Source organism: Myotis nattereri (assembly GCF_964212035.1).
Source record: "Myotis nattereri genome assembly, chromosome: 2".
NCBI classification, from domain to species: Eukaryota; Metazoa; Chordata; class Mammalia; order Chiroptera; family Vespertilionidae; genus Myotis; species Myotis nattereri.
Genome location: NC_138076.1, coordinates 215,210,071 through 215,237,721, shown reverse-complemented (window position 1 = coordinate 215,237,721; position 27,651 = coordinate 215,210,071). Strand labels below are relative to the sequence as shown.

The 27,651-nt window shown below is 66.6% G+C and overlaps 1 protein-coding gene across 2 annotated transcripts in view; it reads right to left on the bottom strand.

Annotated features, from left to right (window-relative positions):
* The window catches only part of TAFA5 (TAFA chemokine like family member 5), an 86,243-nt gene that overhangs the window by 4,814 nt on the left and 53,778 nt on the right, over window positions 1-27,651 (bottom strand). For both annotated transcript variants that reach the window (XM_081082460.1, XM_081082461.1), the window contains exons 2-3: window positions 23,922-24,071; window positions 3,996-4,123 (exon numbers count right to left, since the gene is read on the bottom strand). In XM_081082460.1, the coding sequence (XP_080938586.1) occupies window positions 3,996-4,123; window positions 23,922-24,071 (278 nt within the window). The remainder of the gene's footprint in view (window positions 1-3,995; window positions 4,124-23,921; window positions 24,072-27,651) is intronic.

Genomic DNA, 27,651 nt, shown 5'->3' with positions numbered 1-27,651 from the left:
CGGGCGGGTGACGTGGGCCTGGGGGTCGCAGCCTGCGACTCGCACCCTCAGGACGTGTGCTCTGCTGAGTCACCCCCAAGTTTAACGTGTGGGTTCAGGAAAGGTCCTCGCTCCCTTCAACCAGGACAAGCCCCTCCCAGCCTGGCCCGGAGACGCCGGGCGACCCCGAGGTCATGCCCCGTTTCTGTTCTCTCAGTGCTTTGAGGTGCCAACCACCTGCCCTGTCACAGAGGGTCCCCAGACTCCACCTGTGCAGGGAAGGGCACCCCTCACCCAGCTCCAGCAGGCGGGGGGGCCCTCCGCCTCGGCCAGGCTCCTGAGCCCCAACCCCCTCAGTCAGCACCCAGCAGGCGGGGGGGCCCTCCGCCTCGGCCAGGCTCCTGACCCCCCACCCCCTCAGTCAGCACCCAGCAGGCAGGGGGGGGGCCCTCCGCCTCGGCCAGGCTCCTGAGCTGACCCCCTCAGTCAGCACCCAGCAGGCGGGGGGACCCTGCACCTCGGCCAGGCTCCTGAGCCCCGACCCCCACGGTGCCTCGGGTTCTGTCTCCTCCGCAGGCGGGTCTGGGTGGCGGGGCCCAGGCTCAGTCTCAGGGGATCCAGCCCGGGCGGCCGTGTCCGCTGGCCCAGCCCTGAGGCCCCTCGGGGTTCACTCTCCCTGCAGTTCCGCCCTGAGCTGACCCCAGGGGAGACGGGCAGCGTCCTCACGCCTCTCGGCCCAGCCAGGTCGCCGTCAGCTCTGCCGTGGGGCTGCGCCCGCCCCCCCCCTGGAAGTCTCGCTGGCGTCTGGGACCACCCGGCTCGCCAGACAGCGTGTTGACAGGTGCGTCCTCTGTGTCCCCTGGCTGGGCGCCCAGCAGCACCGCCTGCGGCTCATCACTCCTCCCTGCAGCTCCCCGGCCCCCCGGCCCCAGCGGACGCCTGTCCCGAGCTCACAGGCGATGCCACAGGGACCCGGAGGTGACGGCGGGCGGCCGGGGCTCCGCCAGGGCAGCACCGAGCCCGCCCTCTCCTGGGCCGAGCCTGGGCCGGCTTCCCTTCTACCTGGTCGCGTCCTCTAAGGGTCTCCTCCTGGGCCGGCCCTTATCCCAGAGGCCCAGCCTCTCCCGCCGCCAGAGGTGGTCCGTCTGCTGTGCTGCTGCTCAGAGCTCCCTCCGCCCCTGCCGGCTCCGCTAGTTACTCTTCCACTTTAATAAGACGGGAGGCCTGCCCGCTGGGCGCTCGGAAGGCCGCCTGGGAGTTCACCCGCTCACCTCCCACCTGGCACTTCCCGGCCGCCGCCCCAGGGCGGGGCTGCTGACCCTGGCTAACCCCGTCCAGGTGGGCAGACAGGTGCGGAAGGGCCAGGCGGGATTTATCTGCAGCTTTGCCGGCCATCAAGTCTCTCCCGCCACGACTCCGCTTGGTATTGCAGCGCGAACGCGTCCTCCGAAGACGTGTGCGTGAACACAGGGCTGTGTCCCAGTAAAACTTTATTTACAAAAACCGGTGGGGGCCGATGTGGCCGCTGGGCTGTGGTTGGCCGACTCTGGTCTGGGCCACGGCTTGTCTGTCTGCAGGCACCGTGCCGCTGAACGCAAGCGGAGGCTCTCTATTCCTGGCGGGTCTCCTGTAATAAACTGTAATTAGTTTTCAAGGCGTTTCAGCGGATTCTCCAGGGCTCGGGAGGCACCTGCCTGCCTCATCTGCAGGCAGTAACGATCCTGTTTTCTCGCACCAAATCCGCACGCGGGGCCTTTGCCAGATCTCCCCGGAGCGGGCGCAGGGATGACACCTGGTCCCGGGGGCGGGGGGGGGGGCGGGGCCTGGCTCCCTGCCCTGTGGGCTCAGGCCTGAGGGGGGCACCCGGTCCCCGAGGCCCCGCCGTCTCCCTAGGCTGGCGGCAGGTCCACTGCGCTCGACACTGCTGTTTTTCTGAGCAGGGAGACGGGTGTCGCCTGTGACTCTGCGCCTCTCCTGGGTGAGGGCGCATTTTTTATTCATCTCCGGGTGGGGTCGGTCCCGCTCCTGACTCTGAAAGATTAAAATGCGCTTCCATCTCCCACATAAATCCACGGCGTGGTGGCGTGTTCCGTCCTTAAAGGGCAGCAGGACGCAGAGGGCTGTGATTCTGTGCAGGTTCAGGCGACCCGGGACCCATCGCCTCCGCCCCGGGGAGTGCACATTCCAGGGGCGGGGTCCCCCACGTTGATCGGCAACCCCCAAACAATGCGGGGTCCGCGGGGCCTCGAGGGCACTGTGCTGAACGAGGTGACCTTGCCGTGACCTTGTCGACCTTTGGGGGCGACTCTGGCATCGGCTTCACTCGCCCCCAAAGGACCTGGGCAGCGTCCCGGGTTCTGGGAGAGTCGCCCGCGCAGTGCGTTCCCGGCGCCCACCGGCTCCCGCCGGGCCTTCCGTCTCTCCTCTTTGGTTGCTTGTGGCGCCCCCTCCCCCACATTCAGTGGTCAGTACACTGGGGCGCCGTGCACCCCTGGATGATCCGAGACCCCGTGCGGCTGCTGGCCCGTCTTCCGGGAGATTCACTGTCCAACTCACAACAGTCACCACACGTGACGGCGGCGAGGACGCATCCTGACAGTCCCGCCAGGCGCAGCCATCGACCCCAGGCCCCTCCAAGTCCACGAACGCGGCTTTCTCTGCACTGGCTTCTTTCTCCTCGCTTCTTAGGGTGGCTTCTTCGTGGCTAAGATGACTTTCACTCTTTCTCGTTTAGAAATGAGGTTGTTTAAAGGCATGCGCACACTGAGGAGTCCACCTTTCAGGGAACGGAACCTGGGACCCTTCAGTCCACAGGCCGAGGCTCTATCCGCTGAGCCAAACCAGCCAGGACAGCCCCTACAGTCTAACTACTGGACCCATCGTGCAGGCCTGGCCCCTCGGCCACCAAACAGCAGCCCTGCAGGGTGTCCCGGGGGTGCGGCTGCTCCCTGAGCTCTCGGGGCCAGGGGGGTCCATCCTGCATCCCAGCATCCAGTGTGGAGCCAAGCAGGGGTGTGGGGGTGGGGGAAGAGGGCAGGGGTGGGTGGGGAAGGGGTGGGGGGAGAGGGCAGGGGTGGGTGGGGAAGGGGTGGGGGGAGAGGGCAGGGTGCGGTGAGGAATGGTGGGGGAGGGGAGGGGCACGGCAAGCCCTTGAGCACCCCTGACCTCTCTGGCCTCAGGGACACGCCACCCCACCCCACCCCACCGGGACGGGCTCCTCGGCTGGGCGCTTCCTCCGTGGCAGCCTTTCTCGTTTACGTATAAAGCGACACAGAACCGCTGCTTTAAGGCAAAGCGAGACGGGCGCAGCGAATCCGGGAACAGCCGCGCGGGGATGCCTCCTCTTAGGAAATCGGCCCAAAGTGCCCCCAGAAAGGACGGGGCTGGGCAAACCACGTCTTTACTGTTGTATCTGAGCTCCTTTCTGCCGAGAAAATGAGGGAAGTCACAGCTCGCGATGCCGCTGCTGCCGTGGCCGGCGCGTTGCTGTTCACACACAGAACCACTAACACGCGGCCGGCACCGCCGGGACGATAGCAACCACGGGAGGAGCACCGGGCGGACTGCGGTCGGAACCGAGAAGCGATCGGCTGCTCGCCGTTCCTGCAGGAAAGGAGCCGGGCGCAGGCCCGCGTCGCTGCCGTGGCGGCCACCGTCGGTCCCCACCACCCGCTGCCTCCGCCTCCTGCACAGAGGCCTCGGCCCTGGGGGGACGCTGTCTCCAGACCAAGGCCCCCAGCGGAGCCGGGGAGAAGGCCGAGCTGGACACCCGCCTGACGCCAGGGCCCGCGGCCCACGCTCCGTCCCTGCGCCTCCCGCCGGACGGACCACGCGGGTCTCCAGAAAGGGCACCGGTCTGGACACCGATACGCTGACATTTTTTAAAAATTGACTTCAGAGAGGAAGGGAGAGGCAGAGACATAGAAACATCAGTGATGAGAGAGGCCCCCCCGGGGGTGCTGCACAGCCGGGCCCGCTCCCCCGCCAGGGCCCCCGGAGCCGGCGCCCCTACGCACCGTGGTGGTCTTGATGCGCCCGCCGGGCTGCGTGCAGGTCCAGCCGGAGCGGTTGATGAGCAGGTCGCAGCCTTCGCCCTCCAGGCAGGGCCGCATGTCACACCACTGCTTCGTCTTGATGATCCGCGCTGCGGGGAGAGGAGAGCGGTCAGCCCTGCTGCCCAGACACGGACGCACCCCACACCCGACTCCGCAGGGCCTCGGGGACGGATCAGCCTGGTGGTGATGCCACCAGCTGCCAGGTGGTGTTCCAGCGCCAAGTTCGGTCACGCACACACGGCACGGCCCCAGCACTGAGCCCGCGGGGAGAAGCGGGGATGGGGCCCGAGAGGAGCTGGGGAACCGGGTCCAAGTGAGGACAGAACGGGCCCGTCTTCACGCACCTGCCCAACACCCAGCACCAACGGTGTGCCCGCACCCAGCGTCCTGCTGCGTCCTGCCCCTGCCTCAGCCATAGCGCCTGGCCACATGGGGCACACATACACACACGTGTGTACCTGGACACACTCAGAAATGCACAACTCACAAAATGCACACGAACAGGCACACACCCAGGCACCACCACATGAAACAGCACGCGTGTACATGTGCATACACATGTGTGCGTGTACCCGCACCCATCGCCAGGCGTGCAGCCTGGCACGCAGTGGGCAGGTGGGCGTGTTTGCAAAATGAACACAGTGGACCTTGGAGCCAGGGACCACGGGCGTGCGGGGCAGCCTGCAGAGGGCGCTGCAGGCCACGCTCACACACACGCCTTTTGTTTGCCAAGGAAGCTGGGCTCGCCCGCCGGCCCACTTCCTGCTGGAGGCCGCGGGAGGCGCAGCGCCGGGCCCCCACGTCCCGGGGACAAAGGGCCTTTCATGCCCACACGTCACAACTTCATTCCTCTGCCCGGGCTCCAGGCAGCTCTTGGCCGGGGCAGAGCGTCCGCGAAGGGCCGGCCGTGCTGAGGGCCTGGGGCAGGGGCTGAGGCCGGGACGGCGGTCACAGCCTGCCCCTGCATCACAGCCACAGGGGCCCCACGGCAGGTCGGGAGCGTGGGCCCTTCATGCCGTGTCCCCCAGGCCAGTCCCCAGGCCCAGGGAGAGCAGGTGAGTCCAGCCTGGGCCTCTGAGGGGACAGTGCAGCCCCAGGACTGCCCAGCCTGGCCTCCCCCAACCTCTTCACCTCACACATGCACACGCGTCCACACAAGTACACGTGTCCACACATGCACACACGTCCATGCACACACATCCACACAGGCACATGCATCTACACCAGTGGTTCTCAACCTTCTGGCCCTTTAAATACAGCTCCTCATGTTGTGACCAACCATAACATTATTTCCGTGGCTACTTCATCACTGTCATGTTGCTACTGTGATGAATCGTCATGTAAATATCTGAGATGCAGGATGGTCTTAGGCGACCCCTGTGAAAGGGTCGTTCGACCGCCAAAGGGGTCGCGACCCACAGGTTGAGAACCGCTGATCTACACACACATGTGCACTCACATGCACACGTCCACACGCCACACACATGCACACATTCGCAGGGCGTGCACACACAGGCACACGTCCACACGCCACACACATGCACACACTCGCAGGGCGTGCACGCACAGGCACACGTCCACACGCCACACACACGCACACATTCGCAGGGCGTGCACGCACAGGCACACGTCCACACGCCACACACACGCACACATTCGCAGGGCGTGCACGCACAGGCACACGTCCACACGCCACACACATGCACACATTCGCAGGGCGTGCACGCACAGGCACACGTCCACACACCACACACATGCACACACTCGCAGGGCATGCACGCACAGGCACACATCCACACGCCACACACATGCACACATTTGCAGGGCGTGAATGCACAGGCACTGGCCTGTGGGCTTCCCGGGTGTCCCTAGTGAGGACCCAGGGGCTCGGGCCCAGCCAGGGGGACCTGGCCCGTTCTGGGCTCCGCGTTCCCCTCTGTGAGGACCTGTGGGGGCTCTGGGCCCAGGGGCTCCTTCCTTGGCCCCCAACTCCCCGAACACAGCCACTGCTGCCGCCCCGACACCTGTGGGCAGCGGGGCTGATGAGATGAGCTCCGGGAGGACAGGAGGGGGACACAGAGGGCAGGGCCGCCGAGGGGCGGAGCGGAGGGAGGAGGAGGGCGGAGGGGGAGGCAGCGGCCGCGCCCGCGGGTCTGGGGTCCTGGGACTGGGTCGGGGGGCGGCCGAGGAGGACGGCCGAGGAGGACGGCCGAGGAGCGGTGGGTCCTGGACACGCAGCGGTCCAGGCAGGCTCTGGCCCATCAGCCGAAAGGCCGGTTTGACAAAGGGTGGCTGGTGAGGGGCAGGTGTGGCAGCCACGGGGTGACCTGGGCGGGAGGGAGGGAGGGGCGCAGGGACGCCTCCTTAAAAGCCAGGGCAGCCCCTCCCCGTGGGCCCGGCCACACCCCACTCGGCCACCAGGACAGACTGAGGGAGGTCTGCCAGGCCAGGTGCCCACTGGCCCCCCACAGCCCCGGGCCACGGCCTCGCCCTCAGGACCCTCCGGAAGACGAGGGGGACGGGCCTCGCCCTGGCCGCTTTGCTGCGTCAGGATGACGAGGCCGGGCCAGCTCGGTCCTGCCAAGGCCTTTTTCTCCGAGCAGTCGGGCACCTGCCCTGCGCGGGCATCAGCCTGGCCGCTCGCCAGTCTCCGCGGTGACGGGCCAGGCCCTTTGCGGCAGCCAATCCCACAGGAACAGGCCTCGCGGGGTAGTGGGTGGGGGGGAGACATGGGAGCCCCCAGCGCCAGGGCCTGGTGGGGCGTCCTGGGAGAACAGGAGTCTGCACACACACCTCACACCGCGCTTCACACCGCACCTTCAACCCCACGCTCCGTGCCCCCCCCCCAGTCCTGCGCCCCCCACCCTGTGCCCCCCGCCCCCCCGTCCTGCGCCCCCTGCCCCACGGCCCCCATCAGCCAGGGGACTCGCTGTGCGAGCCCGCAGGTCCCCCGTGGTGAGCCCCTGTGAGAGCGTGTGTCTGCTGCACCATCTGCCTGTGAGATTGATGCTGCCGGTTTGAATTCTATCGGTTTTGCTGTTGTGTTTGTGTTTAATTTTTAAACCGGCTTCAGTTTACTCCAGTTTGCAGTCTAATGAGGAGTTTGCTATATTCTTGCAACATGACAATAAAATGATTGGGGTCAGTGTGGGGTCCCCTCCCTCAGACCGGGTTCACATGGCCGAGGCGAGGACCGGGCTGCCTGCCCACGGGGCCTGTCGGGAGGGGCTGAGCAAGGGGCCTCCACGGGGGCCGGGCTGCACACTGAGCGGAATGCTGGGTGGCAGCAGGGGCTCCGCGGGCCTGTCCTCGGCCAGGAGGCACCCAGGCCCAGCCACAGGGGTTCCAGTGCCTGGGAGTCACCCTGCGGGAGGCCCAGCAGAGACCCAGGGACCAGGGCACAGGCGTGTGCAGAGAGCAGGGGCGTGGGGACCAGGACACAGGCGTGTGCAGGGAGCACGGGCGTGGGGACCAGGACACAGGCGTGTGCAGGGAGCACGGGCGTGGGGACCAGGATGCAGGCGTGTGCAGGGAGCACGGGCGTGGGGACCAGGACACAGGCGTGTGCAGGGAGCACGGGCGTGGGGACCAGGATGCAGGCGTGTGCAGGGAGCACGGGCGTGGGGACCAGGACACAGGCGTGTGCAGGGAGCACGGGCGTGGGGACCAGGACGCAGGCGTGTGCAGGGAGCACGGGCGTGGGGACCAGGATGCAGGCGTGTGCAGGGAGCACGGGCGTGGGGACCAGGACGCAGGTGTGTGCCTGGCGCACGGGTTGGTGTAGCTGCCCACTGTCCCTTTGGTCCTCCCGACGCCCTCACCCCCCAAATCTAAGGGCCTGGACCTCGGGGTGACCTTGCTGGGCTCGAGCTGGTGGCCTGCTTCCAGCGACAGCCACGCGGCCGCGTGCTGCTGACTTGTCTGGACAGATGGACGGGCCCAGCGGCGCGGATGGCGGGCGCTCGGGGACCAGCTGCGCACCGCATGCCCAGGCCTCGCTGCTCACAGACCGCGGGGCTCCCTGCAGAATAAGCTGTTTCTTCGTTTCCATTAACACAGGAATCTGCCTGCTTTACTCAACAACTTGGAAAAGTGAGTCATCCAGATCCGAGCGGCGGGGCTGCGGCGGACGCTGGCACGGCCCGGCACAGCCAGGACCAGGCCTCCACGGCGGGCGACCCACAGGACCAACCCCAACCTCCCGGATCTCGCTGTGACGGGGAGGGGGGGGTGTCAGGCGACGCATAAAAAAGGGGCAGTCGGCACTTAATACGCACGGCTACATACCGATTATACACCTATGCACATCCCACACAGGCTCACACGCACGCACGCACACACACATCACACATGCTGACCCACAGAGTCACAGCTGGTGGGACACGCCCAGGGTTCCGGAAGAATCTACCGCGTGAGGGTTGAGGCAGGACCCCTGCAGACGCCTCGTGAGGTTCAGGAGGCCCTGGCCCCCCACCTTTTTGCTCCAGAAGCTCAGGTACCAGCTCAGGCAGAGGCGGTGGGGCCAGGAGGTCAGAGGGCCCCTGGATGTGGGGACCAGGTGCCGTCCTGAGGCGCCGCCCCTCCCAAGGCCCTGGGGACCTGGAGGAATCAGAGGAGCGCACCTTGGACGGGACCAGGATGGTGTGAGGACAGGTGCCGGATGCTGGGGCCCTGGGGGTGCAGGGGGGCTCCGTCGCCTGCCCCGCCTGCAGAGTTGGCTGTCACGGGTTCAGGAAAATGCAAACAAACCCAGGACCCTCCCCCCCCCACCCCCGAGACCGTCTGAGCTCCAGAGAGTCACACAGGAAACATCCATGCTTGGACCCACCCGGTGAGGGTGCCCATGGGACGTGGAGCAGGGCCATCGGGCGGGGGGTGCTGCCACCTTGGTGGCAGTGGGGAGGCCCCCACCCCCAGGGCAGCCCGAGGGTCCGAGGGTCCGGGGGCTCCAGGCCTTGGCTGCAGGAGGCCGTCCGCTCCACCCCCCAGACCCCGAGACAGGAGGAAGAGGGGCCTGTCCCCTGCCCCCACCCCCCACGCCCCCCGCACGCCGAGCCCTTTCATCATTTTGGAAAAGAAAAATCTGCAAAACCCAGATTACGCCTTCAAATGAGACTGAATCTTCTTCCTACAACTTCTCAGCAGCATAATTGAGTGAGAACAGTCCCGATAATTATTTTTCCTTTAAATAGTTACAGGAGAGCGGATTAATTTCCAGGACGGCCCTCTGATGAGGGTGATTCATTAGCGCGGGAACGGTCCCCCGGCTCGCGGGCCGGGGAGGCCGGGGTGGGTGCTCATCAGAGGGCAGCGCAGTGAGGGGCTCCGCGGCAATCAGCTGAGACGGAGAGAAAGGAAAACAGGCTCCGCGCTACCTGCCTCCTCCCTTCGTTAGGATGAAGGAACGCCGGAGCCGGGAGAAACCACTCCAATCATTTGTCTTGGGCCAATTTCCACAAATTGACAGAAGCTGCTTAAGCGGGAGAAGAGCAAGGCGGCCGCTGTGTCACGTCCGCGTGGGGAGGGGAGGGTCCCCTCCTTCTGGGGGCCCCGGGCTCCGTGCGGGGGTGTGGGGGCGCTCAACCCTGTGGGGGCCCCAGGAAGGCCACGACTCTGTGGGGAGGACAGACACCCCCTCCTCCACTCAGACAGGGACACCCCTCCGCCCTGGAGGAAGTCCCCTCCCGGTGCTGTGGCCACAGGGCTGTGCTGGGGGTCAGTCTCTGGGGTTGTGAGGGGTGACTGTCTAGGCCAGTGGTCGGCAAACTCTTTAGTCAGCAGAGCCAAATAGCAACAGGACAACGATTGAGATTTCTTCTGAGAGCCAAATTTTTTAAACTTAAACTATATAGGTAGGTACATTGTTATTAACTTAATGAGGGTACTCCTAAGGCTTAGGAAGAGCCACACTCAAGGGGCCAAAGAGCCGCATGTGGCTCGCGAGCCGCAGTTTGCCGACCACTGGTCTAGGGAGAGGGGTCCTGCCAGCAGGTGCCTGGAACCGGTCCCTCCATCACCAGCCTCCACCAGGGCACTCGGGGCAGCTCAGGGCTCTGCCTGCCCGTCCGAGGCCCCGTGCCCAGGAGAGTGGCGTCCACTCCCAGACCCGGCCTGCAGCCTGTCCCTCCCCCAGGCCACGCTCAGGGACAGGGCAGGGGGCCTCCTGCAGCCCTTCTCCTGAGGAGGGGCTCTGTGGGGCGCCCTCGTATTTCTGGGTGGGGGCGGGGTGGGGGTGGTGCCTTGGGGGACAGGAGGTGACTGAGGGCTTCGGGGTCTGCAGCCCAGTTGGTGCACGAGGCTGGCCACTAGCTCACACCCCACAATCCCCTCGTGGGGAAGGGCCTTTCCAACATCAGGCTCTTGGATGGAAACTCATGGAGCTTCGGGAAGCTGGGGCCCAGCGCCAGGTCTGGAAGGTCAGCCACAGGGAGCACCGCCAGGAAGCCCCTCCTCCCCGGGCCCCGCCCCTCCCAGGCTGTGGTCCTGCCACCACCTTGCAGCAGGTCACTGCGGGTGGGCGGTGATGCACCTAGTTGCATTAATATGGATCAGCCCAACATCGATGCCGGACAGGAGTGCCGTTTGCAGACTGTGATTCAGTCAATACAGCTCCCCCACCCCCCTCTGTGGGGACGGGTGTCGCATTCCGAGGACGGACGACCTGGGAAGGTCACCCCCAAGCTCCCTCCAGAAGCAGGCGGAGCCGGCCCAGGTCCTGGAGCCCTGCCTGACCCACCGGCCAGCTCTGGGGGCGTGAGGCGGGCGGAGCAGGCGCGTTTGCTGCCCTGGGGCGTCCTCCCCGGGTGGGGGGCAAGGAGGGGCACGGATGCCACGCACGCCCTGGTGCCACTGGACTTCCGTCCTGGTGGTCGCAGCAGCCGGAGACGCGGCAGCAGAGAAGGCCAGGGCCCCAAAGTGCGCTGAGCGGGTCCCAAGCTGCCCCAGAGGCTCTGGACACGAAGGCCGCCGCAGGGGACGGCCCAGCCCTGCCACGCCCACCGCGCCCAGCAGAGCGCCTGCTACAGAAGCTCCCGTCAAGCCAGAAACACGAGGCTGAACCAGGGCTCTCGCCTCGGCTGCACAGCAGAATCACCTGGGAATCTTTTAAAAATCCTGATTTCTGGGCCTCGTTCCGGAGGACATGTTCCTCAGAGAACAGAGCGTTGGCCTGCAGACCAAAGGGTCCCGGGTTCGATTCCAGTCCAGGGCACGTACCTTGGTTGCTGGCTGCTCCCAGCCCGGGCCCTGGTCGGGGCGCGTGCAGGAGGCAACCAATCGATGTGTTTCTCTCACATCGAATTTCTCTGTCTCTCCCTCTCTCTTCCACTCTCCCTAAAAATCAATGGGAAAATATCCTCGGGTGAGGATTAACAAAAAAAATTAAAAATAAGTTAATTTATTAAAAATGACAATAAATAAACAAACTGCCCAGGGCTGGCCGGCAGGCGTGCGGGGCGGGGGCACGCCCGGGGACTCGGCTCCAAGGGGGGTCACTGCAGCCCGAACTCAGTCCTCGCTCGGCCCGTCTTCCCTGCACACAGACCAGGACGCTGGAGCGGACGGACGGAAGGACGGACGGACGGACGGCAGTGCCTCCCTCAGGGGCATGATGGGCCCGCTTCCCCACCTGCTACCTGGCAGGAGGGCTCCCGGCTGCCATCCTGCCAGAGCCGGGCGCGGGGCCTCTGACCTCGGACACAGCCTGCTGCCCGCGCCTAGGCCCCAGCTACCCACCTGCTCCCTAACCCAGTTCTCTGGTTTGGAAAGAGGCAGAAACGGGGGCGGGGTAGGCGGAGGGGGGCGCCTGCCGAGAGGCGCAAAGGGAAGCGGGCGGCAGAGGAAGCAGCAGACACTGGCCAGCGCACTTCAAAGAGGCTCTGTCCTCAGAGCCGGTCGCAGGGACACGGCTGATGTCAAAGCTGCGCCAAAGGCTTCAAGGGGCCGAAGCCGGAGCCACGGGAAGTTCAGAGGAGGCTGCGGAGAAGGACCCGCGGAGAGAGGGGCTCGGCTGAGGCCCCGTCCAAGACCTAAGCGAGGACACCTCTGGACAGGGCGCCGTCGGCCTTGGGGGCTGGCTCTGCCCTGAGCTCGGCCCGGACCACCCGTGCCACCAGCTCGGGCCTTCAGGACAGTTCCACACCCCCGCGTGCCTGGGCGTCGAGGCTCCGTCCCCCGCCGAGAAAACGCGTCTAAGGGGCGCTCATGGCACGGGCACCTGGGGAAGGAACCAGGGGAGCGCACGCAGGACGCTCGAGAGCTGAACCTGAGCTGTTCCCATCGCCCAGGGAGCACCCACACCGCCCGATGCAGCCCCCAATGGCTCTGAACCCCACGTTCAAAGGCAAGTTGGGGAGGGCTCCTGGGGGGATGGGAGGCGGGACCCTCAGAGGTCATGGCCCAGGGGCTGGCCGGCACCCTGGCGTCAGGGGGCTGTGATGAGCCGCGGGAAGCCCTGCCTTCACGGCTGGAGAAGGGGCCGGAGCTGTGGCTCTATACCCAGCCGAGAGCCGACGGCACCCCCCTCCAGGCAGCGGTCCCCACCTCTCAGACGGCGTGGACCCCGGGGCTGCTCCAAGGGAATGCGTGGCCACTCCCAGCCACGTCTGCAGCCTCCCGGTGTCTGGTTTATTGTTGCTGCCTGATCTTTCCAGGGAAAGTACTTTCAAGAAAGCGAATAGCACTTTCCTTTGGGTGTGAAAACCAGGTTTCCGTTCTCTCCCTCACACTGGTTCCCTCTACCATCCCGACCCCTGCCGCCCGCATTTCGAAGCTGACGCTAGTTTTGAAGGTACATGTAAAAGGGGAGTCGTGTCACCTGCCAACAGGGAAAGCAGGGCAGTTTCCCGCAAGCCCCCTCTCCCCGTGTCCTCGGGGAAGGCCCAGGGCGGAAACAAAGGAAAGGTAGGAATGTCGGCGGGCCCGGCCCAGCAGAGGGACGTCCACGGATGGAGGTGCCACGTTCGCTGAGACGGGCGAATACCACGTGACAACACCTGCCACTTACTGATGTTGTCTCTGGTCCTCGAAGCAGGTGCTGCGCCCACTTTACAGATGATAAAATGGAGGCTCAGGGAAGTTAGGGGCTGCTTCTGGCGGCACCAGAACGCGGCCCAGAGGCCTCACCGCTCCTGGTTCCGCCCGGCTGCGCGCCGACGGAGAAGGCAGGACGCACGCTGACCCCCTCGAGAGTGGAGGCCACCCCGGGCGACAGGTGACCCCACCCAGCTGCGCATCCTGTGCTTCGCAGGGCAGCACCCGGGGGTCACACACACGCCAGGCTGGGGGGGGGGCTCTCTGAGAATGCACCTGTTGTCGGGGTCCCCGGCAGAGAGAGCGGGCGCCCCGCGGTGCAGGTTGGAGGGCCCGCGGGACTCAGCCAGGGCCCTCTGTGGTGTTGGGGGTTTTCTCTGCTCCTCCTGCCACCACGGAGGGCGGGCCGTCCATCCAGCTCTGTGCCCCGGAACCTCAGAGGCGATTCAGGAAGTGCGTCCGAATGGCTGACCCAGCCCCGCCCCCGCCCCCGAGGGACCAGGTGGAGCACAGTGATCCCCGCGTTTCCTGATAAACACGCGGGCGCGGGCGGCGTCTCGGGCCCTAATTCACGGGTGACGAGAGCAATGACGGCCGACGTAGCGGATGAGGGTGTTCATTCACACGGAGACGTCAGCGCCACGGTGCCCGCCGTCTGTCACTCAGGTTACAGCCACCAGGGGCCCGTACAGCCGCTGCGGAGACGCCACTCATCACGGCTCCGTCCTGCCAGGGAGCCCTCCGCCCGCGGGCGGCGCTGCTCAGCCCGGCAAGTGCCTGGACCCGAGTCTCCGCCTCCGATGGCGGCAGAGGTGCAGGTCCTCACAGCAGCTACGACATGGACTCTGCTGCCGGGCGCCTGGGCCATGGGTTCCGCCGCCCCAGCTGCCCCCCAACGGGCCCCTCCCTCCGAGGGCCCTGGGACCCTGTCCAAGGGGTCAGGTGGGGGCGTGGCACTGACCTCGGCCAGCGCTCCCCTGGGTCCACGCTGCCAGCCAGCCAGCCACGGGCTCGGCCACCAAACAGTGACCGAGCGAACACGGGCAGGGCCTCGGGGCTTCCTGCAGCCGGACCCCCCATCACAGACGCTCCAAGCCTCTCCGAGCCAATCCCAACGGCAGCTTCAGGGGAAAAGCGCCCTCCGTCGAGGACTGCAACAAGGACTGCGACTGTTCAACTTAAAAACCACCACTAAGGACGCCAACCCGAAAAGTCCACAGCCATCAGCAGCCGGTTCCGGGAGACGGGCGGCGGGCACCTGCCCTCCAGCCCCTCAGGGCCCAGGGCGGCCGCTCCCAGAGGATTTAAATGCTTAACCCGGGCAGAGTCCACGCCTCCCGCTCCTCACCGCTGCGCCCATGTTTCTGTGATTCACACGGGTGAGGCGGCTGGCCGGGTGCTGCGCCCACTTTACAGATAAGAAATCTCAGGCTCCGGGAAGTTAAGGAGCTGCTTCTGGTGGTACCAGGAAGTGGCCCCGAAGGCCTCGCTGATCCCGGTCCAGTCGGGGACGTGGAGGACGTGGCTGAAGACCTGAGGTCTGTGTCCCAGGCCTGACTCACTGAGCGGAGAGGCAGCTCAGGTCTCCGAACTCTGGGTGCAAACCTGAGTTTCGCTCACCTCTGTGCAGAGGCTGGAGGGAAGGGTGGGCCCAGGGCCGACGTTCCAGCCGCCACACAGTGGGGGTGTCCTATCCTGGGCCATCTGACTGTCCGCCGGGAAGGCCGCCAGGCCAGGGGCCCGGGAGCCAGGCCTGGGCTGGGCCCGGGGTGGGGCTCCGTTGCTTCCTCAGGGAATCGCAGCCTGAGACGCTGGTGAAGGTGGACAGGAGCCAGGAAGAGAGACCCTTCGGTTCTCGGCGTCAGGGGAGGGTCCAGCCGCACAGTCACCCGTGCGGACCCAGCCGGCTCCCCGCTGCCACGCCGGCGGAGACGATGAGCCATGAGGTGTGGCAGGACCCGGGAGGAGGCCAGCGCTCCCCTCCTGCCTCGAACACGCTTCTAGAACTTTACACCAAGTCACGGTGGGTGAACAGGCCAGGGCCTTACAGGAAACGAAGCTGGGTCTGCCAGGCACCGCGCGGGGAGGAGAAACTGCCCGACCCGCCTCGGACCCGGACACGTCGGCCAGAGCGGCCGGGCCTGCGCGGAGGGCGTCCCCACGACCCGGGCGAAACCCTGTTTCTTGAACAGAACGCAAACCAGAAAACGGGAAAGGAGAGATGGATGCGTTCACGCGGCCCCAACGGAGGATTCTGCCCGTCAGGTCAGCCCACCGGCCCATGGAAAGGCCGGGCTGGGCGGGGACACAGCAGCCCAGAGGGACCAGCACGGGGTCGGAGGCGCCATCGGAGACCCTGCGAGCCGTTTAGAAAGACAAGCAGCCCAGGAACACGGGCGGGGGCTGGGCAGGGCCTGTGAGAGCGCGTCCGGCGACACCACCCCGCGGAGAAGTGCAGCTCAGCCGCAGGAAACAAGCCCTGCGCACGCGGAGGGTGGCGAAGCCGGGACGCCCGGAATAACCAGTGCCGCCTCGGCTGCTCCGGCCCCGGTCAGGGCGGCTCAGGTCCGTCCCACGGTCCTGGCACCTGAGGAGAGACCCTCGGCCCGTCACAGCGGCTCCGTCAGCGGCCTGACCTCTCCCGACGCTCACTCTTCCTGCCCGGAACTTACTGTCCAGAGAGCAGCAGATGGAACTTTCTAGAAGGCACCCCCACGCTCCCAGCAGGTGGGATCCGTCCCTGGCCTGGGAGTCCGTCCTCCCACCTGCTGGGCCACAAAGGGGCAGGAAGGAGGCCACACCCTGTGCACCCAGAAGCCCGCTGCACCCCAAAGCCCGGTGCACCCCAGAGCCCGGTGCACCCTGGAGCCCGGTGCACCCGGAGCCCAGTGCACCCCAAAGCCCGGTGCACCCCAGAGCCCGGTGCACCCCGGAGCCCGGTGCACCCCAAGCCCGGTGCACCGCAAAGCCCGGTGCACCCCGGAGCCCGGTGCACCCTGAAACCTGGTGCACCCAGAAACCCGGTGCACTCCGAAGCCCAGTGCACCCTGAAACCCGGTGTACCCCAAGTCCGGTGCACCCTGAAGCCCGGTGCACCTCAAAGCCCGATGCACCCCAAAGCCCGGTGCACCCCAAGCCCGGTGCACCCCGGAGCCCGGTGCACCCCGGAGCCCGGTACACCCCGAAGCCCGGTACACCCCAAAGCCCGGTGCACCCCGGAGCCCGGTGCACCCCAAAGCCCGGTGCACCCCGGAGCCCGGTGTACCCTGAAACCCGGTGTACCCTGAAGCCTGGTGCACCCCGGAGCCTGGTGCACCCCAAAGCCCGGTGCACCCCGGAGCCCGCTGCACCCCAAAGCCCGGTGCACCCCGGAGCCCGCTGCACCCTGAAACCCGGTGCACCCCAGAGCCCAGTGCACCCCGGAGACCGGTGCACCCCAAAGCCTGGTGCACCCCGAAGCCCGGTGCACCCTGAAGCCCGGTGCACCCCGAAACCAGGCAGAGCAGCCCTCTGTTCCAGAGCTGACAGGTGGGGCGGCAGGCGCCCCATCTCCATCTCCATGATCAAAGCTGTTGCGAAGATCAGAATCACACTGTTTCCTCCAGGTTCCTGGCTGCGCTGTTTGTCACGCGACTTAATGGAGTTTGAAATCTCGAGTCACATCAAAGAGCAGGAGGTTTGTGCTCATCAAAGGGCAGCCCACTCGGGGGGCGAGGACGCCGCTGGCTCCAGGTGCGGGGAGGCCCAGAGCCCGCACCGCACGGCCTCCACCCAGGACCTGGCTCTGAGTCTGTCTTTGTCACCGGGAGCCGAGCCGACGCCCGGGAGGAGGGGCTGAGCGGCAGGGAGGGGGGCCCCCCCTGTGTCCGGCGCCCCAGTCCATCTCTGGGACTCGGCCCAGAAGCTGCCGGGAGGGCAGGTTGGGCTGCCCGGCTCTTCTCCCTCCACAAGGTCACCCCGGGGACGCAGGGCAGGGCCCCTGTGCTGGACCAGGGCCCCCAGGGGACCGAGGACAAGGCGGTGCTGGCCAATCGCAGCCGCGGCCCCTCACGCTGGGCGCACCAGCTCCCGCGCCCTGGGGGAACTTCCTCAGAGGTTTCCACACCCACTCCTTCCCCGACCAGCTGATGAGCCCGAGAGCTGATTACAATGTCTAAGAGGAGGCGGCGACACTCAGCACAGCGCACTGGACACTCCACATGATTGTCGAGGGCCTGCGGACGTCGCCCAGATCAGGGGCCGCGGTGGCCCTGCTCCCCCTCCCCCCACCGCGCTCTCCCCCCCCCGCCCGCCCCCTCCCCACGGGGACACAGGCTCCGGCTGCTCCGCATGGAGTCACCAGGTGTCAGGACTGAAGGACAGATGGCCCTGGGCACCTGTCAGAGCCCTGGCAGCGGGCTGTGCCCTGGAGACAGGCACCGGGCCGTCCTGTCCTGGGGGCCCCTGGCTGGCTGGGGAGGGACGGGGGTGGGGGGGTGGGGGATGAGCCGAGCGGCCGCCTCCGCCCCAGCCCCGTTTCGCAGCGTGTGCTCCGTGTGCGTGTACGACGCCTCTTTTGTTCACTTCAGTCTCGGGTGTGTTACTCTCTTCGAGGCCGTTGTAAACAGAGTCGCTTTCTGAAGATCAGGTGCGGGCGGTAGGGAAACGCCATCGATCCCGCATATCGATCCCGTGTCCGGCAGCCTTGCCGGGCACCTGTGTTAGTTCTGCGTGTGCGTGTGTGTCCCTGCAGACGTCGCCCGTGAAGGTCAGGCTGGCCGTGGGCCTGCCGGCTCCTCCGCTCCCACCCGGTGGCTCCTGTTTACCTTTCCTGCCGGCGCTCGGCCCCCGCCCCCTGGACCCCGCTGACCAGCAGGGGTGCCGGCGCGGAAGCCACGGCCTCCCCACAGATACGACAGGCGCGACGTTACCGTCCACGTCTGCGCGAGCCCCTTGCACATCAAGTCCGCCCCCTTCCCCCCGTCTGCTGGGCATCTTGACCAGGAAGGCGTGTTGGACTCTGGATCGCTCACCCTGCAGCCGCTGAGCGGACGCCGTGAATGTGACGTGATGGGTCCCCCAGGGTGGGACCCGCTGGCTTTCCTGTGTCGCTCCAAGCTTTCGGCGCCCGACTGGGCCCGCTGGAGTGGCGTCAAGGATTGTGCGTTACAGTCAGGAGATCCGTACTTTTACTGTGAGATCGCTGCCTGATACTTCGGGCATCGGGGCAAGACTAGCCTCACAGGGTGAGCGAAGACGTGTTTCCTCTCCGGTTATTTATTTTTTTATCTTTGAAGAATTTGAGAAGAATTGGTGTTAATGTTTCTTTTTATAATATAGGTTTTTACGGATTTCAGAGAAGAAGGGAGAGAGAGATGGAAACATCAAAGATGAGAGAATCACTGATCGGCTGGCTGCCTCCTGCACCCCCCACCCTGGGGATCGAGCCCACACCCCGGGCACGTGCCCTGTCCGGGAATCGAACCAGCAACCTCTTGGTTCCGAGGTCGACGCTCAACCACCGAGCCACACCGGCCGGGCTAAAGCCTCTTTAGATGTGGTCGGCTTCGCTGAAGAATCCACCGGTGCTGGCTTCTCTCGCTGCGAAGCCACTGCTACTAACGCACCGTCTTCAGCGGCCACAGGGCTGTTCAGACTTTCCGTTTCTCCCGGAGTCAGTGTGTGTGTTTCCGGGACCGCGCCCAGCTCATGGAGTTTCTCACCTGCGGCCCTGCGGTGTGAGCCCTGTCACGTCCGTGTTCCTGCAGAGCAGGGCGCGGGGCTAAGGAGGGGCCTCCTCTCCCGCCCGGTTCCGTGATTCGGTCTCTCCCGCCCTCCCCCTCGCCGTCAGCCTGGCCGAAAACCTGCTCGTTCTGTCCGCCTTCCGAAGAACCGGCGTTTGGCTTCCTGGGTGTCCGACGCCCCCTCCCGGGTCTGCCTGCGGCCGGGTCTTCTCTCCCGGCGCCTTACGGCAGCGCCTTGGTGTCCACGTTATTTCGTTTGCGGGCAAGTTTAGACAACCTCGTGTTCAGCAGCGACCGCATTTAACAGCCAGTCGCCGCGTTTCTGAACATTTAGCCACAATTCTCGCCAGCGGCCGCGAGCCGGGTGCAGCGCCAGGGGCCGGTCTATCGGACCAGAGAGCGGGCGACACCGGGCACGGAAGCCACACGGGCTGGGCCTCCTCACAGTCCTGCCGCCGCCCACAGCACACGGAGCTCAGCGGACCCGCCGGAGGCCACACACACACACACACGGCTAAACATACACACACACAGCTAAACATACACACACGGCTAAACACACGGCTAAACACACACGGCTAAACATACACATGCACACGGCTAAACATACACATACACGGCTAAACACACACGGCTAAACACACACACACATGGCTAAACATACACACAGCTAAACATACACACGCACACGGCTAAACATACACACACGGCTAAACACACGGCTAAACATACACACGCACACGGCTAAACATACACACGGCTAAACATGCACACACACGGCTAAACACACACGGCTAAACATACACATACGTCTAAACATACACACACGGCTAAACATACACACACATGGCTAAACATACGCGCGCACGCACACACACACACACACTCTTCTAAGTGCCGATGTGCACCAACGCTTTTCCCGCAGACGGGTGGCGCCTGCTGCCCGTCCAGGCCTTTCCCCTCCGAGGGGCTCGGGGTCTTGTCGCTGCCGGGCTGGGGGAGCCTGAGGACCAGGAACCGGCCCCCAGGCCTGGGAGAGGGGGCGGTCCATCCAAGGCCCAGGCGTGTGGCCTCCTCTCCCGGCAGCTGAGCCAGGACCAGCCAGCGGGGGAGGGACTGTGCTCAGAGGCCCCGGGCGGCACCCACGGGTGAGAGGCAAGGTCTGCCTGCCCCGGGCTTTCCTTACTTCGGGGGCCGGCCCCCCCACCGCTCCTGCACCCACGTGTGGGCACCTCGTCTGAATCCGTGCAGGAGTGAGTTAGCGAGTGAGCAGCGAGCAATCGCTACGTAGATAAGCCAGGCACGGGGGCAGCTGGGCCGTCTTCACGCTCACACGCCCCTGAACTCGGAGGGGACAGCGTGAACCCCCGACGCACCCCGGCGCCCACGAGGTCCCGCCCAGCCCGACGCGGCCACGTCTTCTCTGCCGCAGACGGGATCCGCACGCGAGGGAACTTATTATGCACACCGAGCAAGAACACAGGAAAGCAGAAATTAAATTAGGTGGCAGCTAGAAAATGCCCACGGAGCAGAAACCGCAGGCTGGCTAATTTGTGTGGCCTCCCTGGGAAACGGGCGGGCTTTAATTTGGGGCTCTGGGGCCCGCGCCTGGGGCGCCGGGGAGAGAGAGGGGCGAGGCCGTGTTTGCGGACGAAGAACAGGCCCCGATTCAATTAGTAATCCACCGTGGCCCCCACCTTCCCGCGGACTGTCGGAGCTAATGAGGCCGGGAAGGGAAGGCCTGTGCTTGCTCTCCCCCCCCCCCCCCCCCCGCCCACCCCAGGAAGAATCAATCAGCTCAGAGACGCACACTCGCCGTCACTCGCGAGCCCGTTGCAACGCCAGGAGCCGGAGATGCGGGCGGGACGGGGCGAGAGTTCAGTTCAGTGGGCGCCGAGGTGGCCCCGCCCTGGGCCCGAATGGACCAGGAATCCGGCGGGCGAGGCCGGATGGATCTGGAGTCCAGAGGGTGGCGGCAGGGTAGCTGCCCGCGGGCTGTGTAATGGCACACCTTGTATGGGGTGCTGGTCAATAGGAGTGGCAGGCGGGTTTTCATTTTTTTACTTATTTTTTTAATATTTTTATTGATGTCAGAGAGGAAGGAAGAGGGAGAGAGTGAGATAGAAACATCAACGAGAGAGAGAATCACGGACCGGCTGCCTCCTGCACGCCCCCCACTGGGGATGGAGCCTACAACCCAGGCCTGTGCTCTGACGGGAATCGAACCGTGACTTCCTGGTTCCTAGGTCGACGCTCAGCCACGGAGCCACACCAGCCGGACAGGAGGGTTTTCATAAGGGACAGACGACCTTTCCTTAAAAGCAAAAGCAGCTCCAGGGGCTGCATCGTTTCGGGAGGGAGGTGGACTCGGGGGGAGGTGGACTCGGGGGGGAGGTGGACTCGGGGGGAGGTGGACTCGGTGGGGAGGTGGACTCGGGGGGGAGGTGGACTCGGGGGGGAGGTGGACTCGGGGGGAGGTGGACTCGGGGGGGAGGTGGACTCGGTGGGGAGGTGGACTCGGGGGGAGGTGGACTCGGGGGGGAGGTGGAATCGGGGGGGAGGTGGACTCGGGGGGAGGTGGACTCGGGGGGGAGGTGGACTCGGGGGGGAGGTGGACTCGGTGGGGAGGTGGAATCGGGGGGGAGGTGGACTCGGGGAGGGAGGTGGACTCGGGGGGGAGGTGGACTCGGGAGGGCGGTGGACTCGGGGGGGAGGTGGACTCGGGGGGAGGTGGACTCGGGGGGGAGGTGGACTCGGGGGGAGGTGGACTCGGGGGGGAGGTGGACTCGGGAGGGAGGTGGACTCGGGGGGAGGTGGACTCGGTGGGGAGGTGGACACGGTGGGGAGGTGGAATCGGGGGGGAGGTGGACTCGGGGAGGGAGGTGGACTCGGGGGGGAGGTGGACTCGGGAGGGCGGTGGACTCGGGGGGGAGGTGGACTCGGGGGGAGGTGGACTCGGGGGGGAGGTGGACTCGGGGGGAGGTGAACTCGGGGGGGAGGTGGACTCGGGAGGGAGGTGGACTCGGGGGGAGGTGGACTCGGGAGGGAGGTGGACTCGGGGGGAGGTGGACTCGGGGGGAGGTGGACTCGGGGGGAGGTGGACTCGGTGGGGAGGTGGAATCGGGAGGTGAGCACACAGTGAGGAGACGGATTCCGAACCGTCACACTGTTCACCTGAGATGCGCTCAGTGTCGGTGACAATGTCCCCGAAACAGGTTCCAAAAAGGAAAACAGAACCAGCGGCCGGGACGTGACCCAGATCCTGAGAACGACACCCCCCCGCCCCCCCGCCCCCGCCACAGCAAGGTCAGCCCCTGTCCACAACCTCCGAGGGACCCCCACGTCCCCGAAGCACTCTTCAGGGCTGGCAGCACTGGGCTGGGGGGGGCCATGGGGAGGCAAAGGTGGGGTTTGGGGGTCCCTGAGAGCCCCTTGGCCCCCAGACTCCCCCTGGCCGTCCTGGCTCTGTGGGCACGACCCCCACTGGGCTGGACCTGCAGCCGCTCTGCCCGGAGAGCACAGGGCGCCAGGACGGGTGGCAGCATCCGGGCCTGCTCCTTGCAGCCAAGAGCCCTGGGCCTGCCCAGCTCCTCCCCTTCCTGCTGGAGGCCAGGCGTCAGAGTCCCAGCCATGGGCCCCAGGCCGGCTCAGGGCCCAGCGTGTCCCTGGACAGTCCTGGGACTCACTCACCGGTGACATCGGCAAGAGTCCCTGAGCCAATCGGCCTCCACTCCCAACATGGCCTCAAGCCCTGCTGACCCCCTCCTGGGCCGGCTCACCCCACCCGGGCCGGGAGCTAGCCTTCCCCACGGAGACAGCGCATCACTCCCCACGCACCACCCTCCCCCCACACACACACCTGCGGGTGCTTTTCCCACTGGGTGTGCACCCAGCCCTGCATTCGGCACCCAGGAACCGAGGCGCCCGTCCCCGGCACGGCCTCCGCCACAGCAGACCGACCCCCGTCGACGCCCTGACAGCTGTGGCAGGCACCTCCCTTCCTCCTTGGAAGCCCATTTGCGACTCCGTTTCCACGGACACCCTGAGGCCCCGCCTCACGAGGGCAGCGTGAGTGTTCACTCAGCGAGGAGGTAATTAGCCTGCGGGTCTCGCTGTGAGGACGGAAGGGCCGCTCCTTCTCCCGCGGGGGCCCTTCCACACTTTGTGCGGAGCACCTGGCGGTGAACCCCCGGACTGCTGCCTCCTCTGGTTCACACGGCCCCTCCGTTCCACCCGCAGGACCCGGTGAGCTGCTCTCAAGGCTCATTCTTGCATCCCCCTCCTCCCTGCTGTTTGCACAACTCGGGGATAACTGGCAGCAAGGAGTCTCTGGTTCGTAGGAAGGGCCCTTCCCCCGCCCCTTCAGACAAGCCTCTCTTGGACTCCCCGTAACGTTGCTCTAAGCCCGTTTTACAGGCTCAGGAACAATACTGACCAGGCCCCTCCCTCGGACGCCCGCGGGCGGTCTCCCGGAGAACAAACACGCTGCAGCTTTTCAAGACGAACCCCGGTATTTTCAACTGCAACAAAACCCTCCTTCCGTCCTTGTGGCGTAGCAGCAGCCACCGCCCCGCGGTGACTCGCCGCGCACCGACCCTCTGCTCTCTTGAAGAGGAAAATAAACCTCCTCTCCATCCCCTCTTAGTTGTGAGTTTTTTCACAGCCCGCGCCACCCGCAAGCCCTAACCTCACCCACCAGACAGCTCGACCAGCGCAGGAGGTGCCTGCAGCCACCTCACCAGCTCAACAGCCCATCCTCAGGGCCCGTGAGGGTGCCCGCGCCTGCCAGACCCCACGGGGAGGGGCCCGGAGCAGCTGGCGACTACGTGTGCAGGACACTCGGGCACCGCAGCGCCTCCTGCAGATGGCACGACCTCCGCTCCCCCTGCTCACGGCAGCACCAAGGCACACCGGCCGCAGGCGAGTCAATCCCGGGAGCCTGCTGGGGACCCGGCTCCCGGCCCCTCCGCTGCGCCCGCCCACATGCACCAGCCAACGCCGCCCTCAGGGACAGTCATGCCAGGCGACACTGTCAGCCTCAGGCCTGGCCCAGAGAGCATCTGGGGGCGTGGCTGCGTCAGGTGGACGCCCACCATGCAGCCTCCGTGGCCTTCTCGGGCCCGTGGGCGCTTACCGTCCACGCAGGCGGGCCTCGCTCTTGTGGTGCCCGCGATCTGCCCCTTCCTGCAGGCGCAGCGAGCTGTCTGCCGGGCGATCGTCCTCCGAGGCTGGCTGCTGTCCCGGTCCAGGGTCACAATCTCACAGGTGCCGGCGGCCAGCTGACCTGCAAGAGAGCACAGGCGGGGGCTGAGGGGCCGGCCCTGGAGACAAGCCGCCACCCACCCCGGTCCAGATGCCCACCCGGTGGAGGCCTGGGGCTCCTCCCCCAGCTGGGCCGGTGCAGCCGTCCCTCCCATGGTGTGCACCCAGCCCCTCCGTGACCTCGGGGCGGCCCCGCAGCCCTGGCCTTCACACGCATGACCACTGCCCAGAGGCCCGCCCTCACTGCCTGGCTCTGCCGGTCCCTCCGCCAACAGTAAGCGCCTACCGTGTGCCATCCTCGTGCTGGGCCCCGGGAGCACTGTGGGAGCAAAGCAGAGGCACTGCGCCCCTGGGTCACCCCCCAGCTGGGGTCCGCCCACCGGTCACATGGGGACACAGGACGTGGGGGCTGCCAGTGTGGCTCCTCACAGGCAAGGAGGCGGTGACGGCAGGAGGAGAGGTGGGCGTGGGTGGAGGCCGCAGCCCTGGTGCAGCCGCACTCTCCTCAGCCCCTTCCTCATCCACTCGACCGCGTCAGCTCAAGCCCCCTCCTCCAGGCAGCCCCCCCCGTCCTCCAGGTGGCTCACCGCACAGGACTGCCCCCCACATTTTGTCATTGTATCCCCCCCAGTTCCGCCCAGAGCCTGGTCCAGGGCAGGATGAGGTGGGCGGGGGGGGGGGCGGGGGGAGAATCTGGGTGCAGCCCAAGAGGCAGGGGCGTCTGCAGTGGCCCCCACACGCCTGGCCTGCCTGGGGAGCTGTGTGAGCGGACAGCACAGGTCGGCGTGGCCCCTCCTCCCGACAGCACCCCGTCCCGCAGCCACACCCAGCGCCGCCCTGGAGGCGTGGGCTGCAGACCCTGACGCACACCAGCTAATTACGCGCAATTACACGCTGTGCTAAGAACAGGCGGAGATACACAGAGACATAAATAAACAAGCGGATGAACACGCGGCCGGGGAGGGCCGGAGGCTGCCGCTCTCGGGACAGCGATCGGGGCTCGGAGGCCGTCGGGGAGCTCGGGGTCTGCTGGGCGGCCGCGGGCAGGGGAAAGGTGAGGGGGCCGCGGGCAGGGGAAAGGTGAGGGGGCCGTGGGCTGGTGCCGGGTTTGCAGATGGCGGCTGCGTGGGCGCCGTCCTGGCTGCTGCTATTTCAGGCTCCGTAGGGTGACGGGCAGCCCTGCTATTCCTGGTCCTCGCTGCCCCCCACCCCTCCGCTGACCGCTGACACCTCGGGTGTGGGCGGTGGCCGGCAGGGGCCTTCTCCTGGGGACCTGCTCACGCTGAGCCCTGGCTGCTAATTAACTAAGCAAACACCGGCCCTGAGACGCCCCCCCCGCCCCCCCTCCCCCGGGCGCTAACTAAGCGATCTTCTGGCTGCTCACCAGCTGTGAGGACCGCCTGCCCTGGGCACGGCACCTCCTGGCTGGACCCCATCTTAAGGGGCGCTGGGCACCACAAGGGGCTCAGTGTCCAGAGCACCCCTCTTCCAGGCCCTGCCCTTATTTCACCCCTCAATTCCTGGTGAAGTGCAGACTGACACCGCCCCCCCCCCCACTCCCGCCCCCTTGCCTGGCCCAAGCCACCTCCATGCCCTCCCTCCCTGCGAAGGGACGTCCTCCCGCTGGGCCGGGTGGGGGATGCTGTCCCTGACTCCTGGGAGCTCACAGGCAGGCGCGCCACACCCACCACCGCTGTCCAGGCTCCACCATGCCGACCTCAGACCCGGGCCCCAGCCCTGGACGACATCTCGCAACCGCGCCTCCTGGAGGCCCAGGGGCAGGCCCGGGCGCCTGGAAGCAAACCCGTGGGGAGGGCGCGGGTGGGGAGGGTGGCAGCCCACGGGCCCACACTAGAGGCGCAGAGAAACCCGAGGCCCCGGGGGCTGGGAAGAGCAGGGCACCAGGCCGAGGCGGGGATCGGGGGCCCCACGGCCATCACCCCACACGTGGACGCTCCATGTCATGGAAACGGCTGGGTCTGAGCGGCTTCTGGGACCGCGCCCGCCCCGCCTGCCCCACCCGCTCCGCCTGCTGCGCTCCGAAGCCCAGCATGGCACTGGCCGCGTACTTCACCTGTGAGCCCCGGGGAGGCCCTGTGCCCGGAGAAGCTGATGCAGCAGGAACGCCGGGCGGACCTCACCCGTGGGCACATGCTGTGCTTTCGGTGGCCAGGGCTGTGACCACATGTGTGCGTCTGGTGTGTAGGGCGGCAGGGCTTGGCGACGGGCAGCGTGGTGGCCGGGGGCACACACACGGCATCTGCCCGCGCCCGGCCAGCCGTGTGGCGAGGTCAGCCTGCTGCCGGTGACCTGGGCCCGCAGCGCCGTGGGGGACCAGCCTGTGGTCATGCGGGCGCCGGCTTCAGTTAATGCTCACGGAGGCCTCGTGCCAACGTCAGTGTCAGAAACACAGCCTCTTCCTCACATCTCTGCCCGGGCCGAGGGCGCCCAGGGCTTGGTCCTGGGGGGCAGGGGCGGGTGCCCAGTGCTCACGAAACCCGTGTCAGCGCCCACTGATCACTCTACCTGTGGAGTCCAAGGCAGCATTTTCACGCCGGCTCCTGGGCACAGCTCACTGAGAAAGGGGGTCACAACCCAGGTCACAGGGACAAACCGGACCACGCAGAGCACCTGGCACCGTGGGGCGGGACCCTGGCCCCTGGCGATGGGGTGCACCCTGGGCAAGGCCTGGGAACCAGGCTGCCCTAGTGCTATCCGTGGTGCTGATGTGTCACAGTCTCACCATGTTAGCAGGATGCCGTCCCCCCCAACCCCCCGTCTTCCACCCGGGCTCAGTGGGGAGCCCCAGGCACAGAGGGGAGCCCCAGGTGCAGTGGGGAGCCCCAGGCACAGTGGGGAGCCCCGGGCGCAGTGGGGAGCCCCGGGCGCAGTGGGGAGCCCCGGGTGCAGTGGGGAGCCCCAGGCGCAGTGGGGAGCCCCGGGCGCAGTGGGGAGCCCCAGGCGCAGCGGGGAGCCCCAGGCGCAGTGGGGAGCCCCGGGCACAGTGGGGAGCCCCGGGCGCAGTGGGGAGCCAGGGCCCTGACTCTAGCAGGAGCTGCGTCCAGAGCTGACCCTGGCTGCCCTCACCCACATCCGGCCTCTCTGGCCACAGTGGGGGTGTCGCCCCTGGACCGGAGCTGCCACCACGCTCCCCATTCAGTGGCCGCCGTCCAGGGGTGTCCCGGCCGCACGGACCCTCCGCCGTGCAGATCACAGACACAGAGGAGCCGCGAAGGCCACCTGGAGGGCGACCGCCTGGAAGCCTGAGCACCCTGTGACTGAGCCGCTGTGACCCTGACATCTCTGTCCGGTGTGACTCCACCCGGCCGGTCAGAGCGGCAGCAGGGTTACCCCCCCCGCCCCCCCCCCCCCCACGTCCGGTTCCCCAGGGACCTGCGGGCACCGAGGTTATCTCTGCGACAGCGTGTGGGCGAGATAACGAAATGAATGAAATCGGGAGTTCACAGCAGGGCTCCCAGGCCCCGCAGCTCAGGCCTCGAGGGGCCCCGGCGCCCGCCCCGCGTTTCCCAGGCCCTTCCGAGGCGGAGCTGGCGTGGGGGGCAGCGAGCAGACCCCACAGTTGCGGGCTGCCCAGCTCCGGG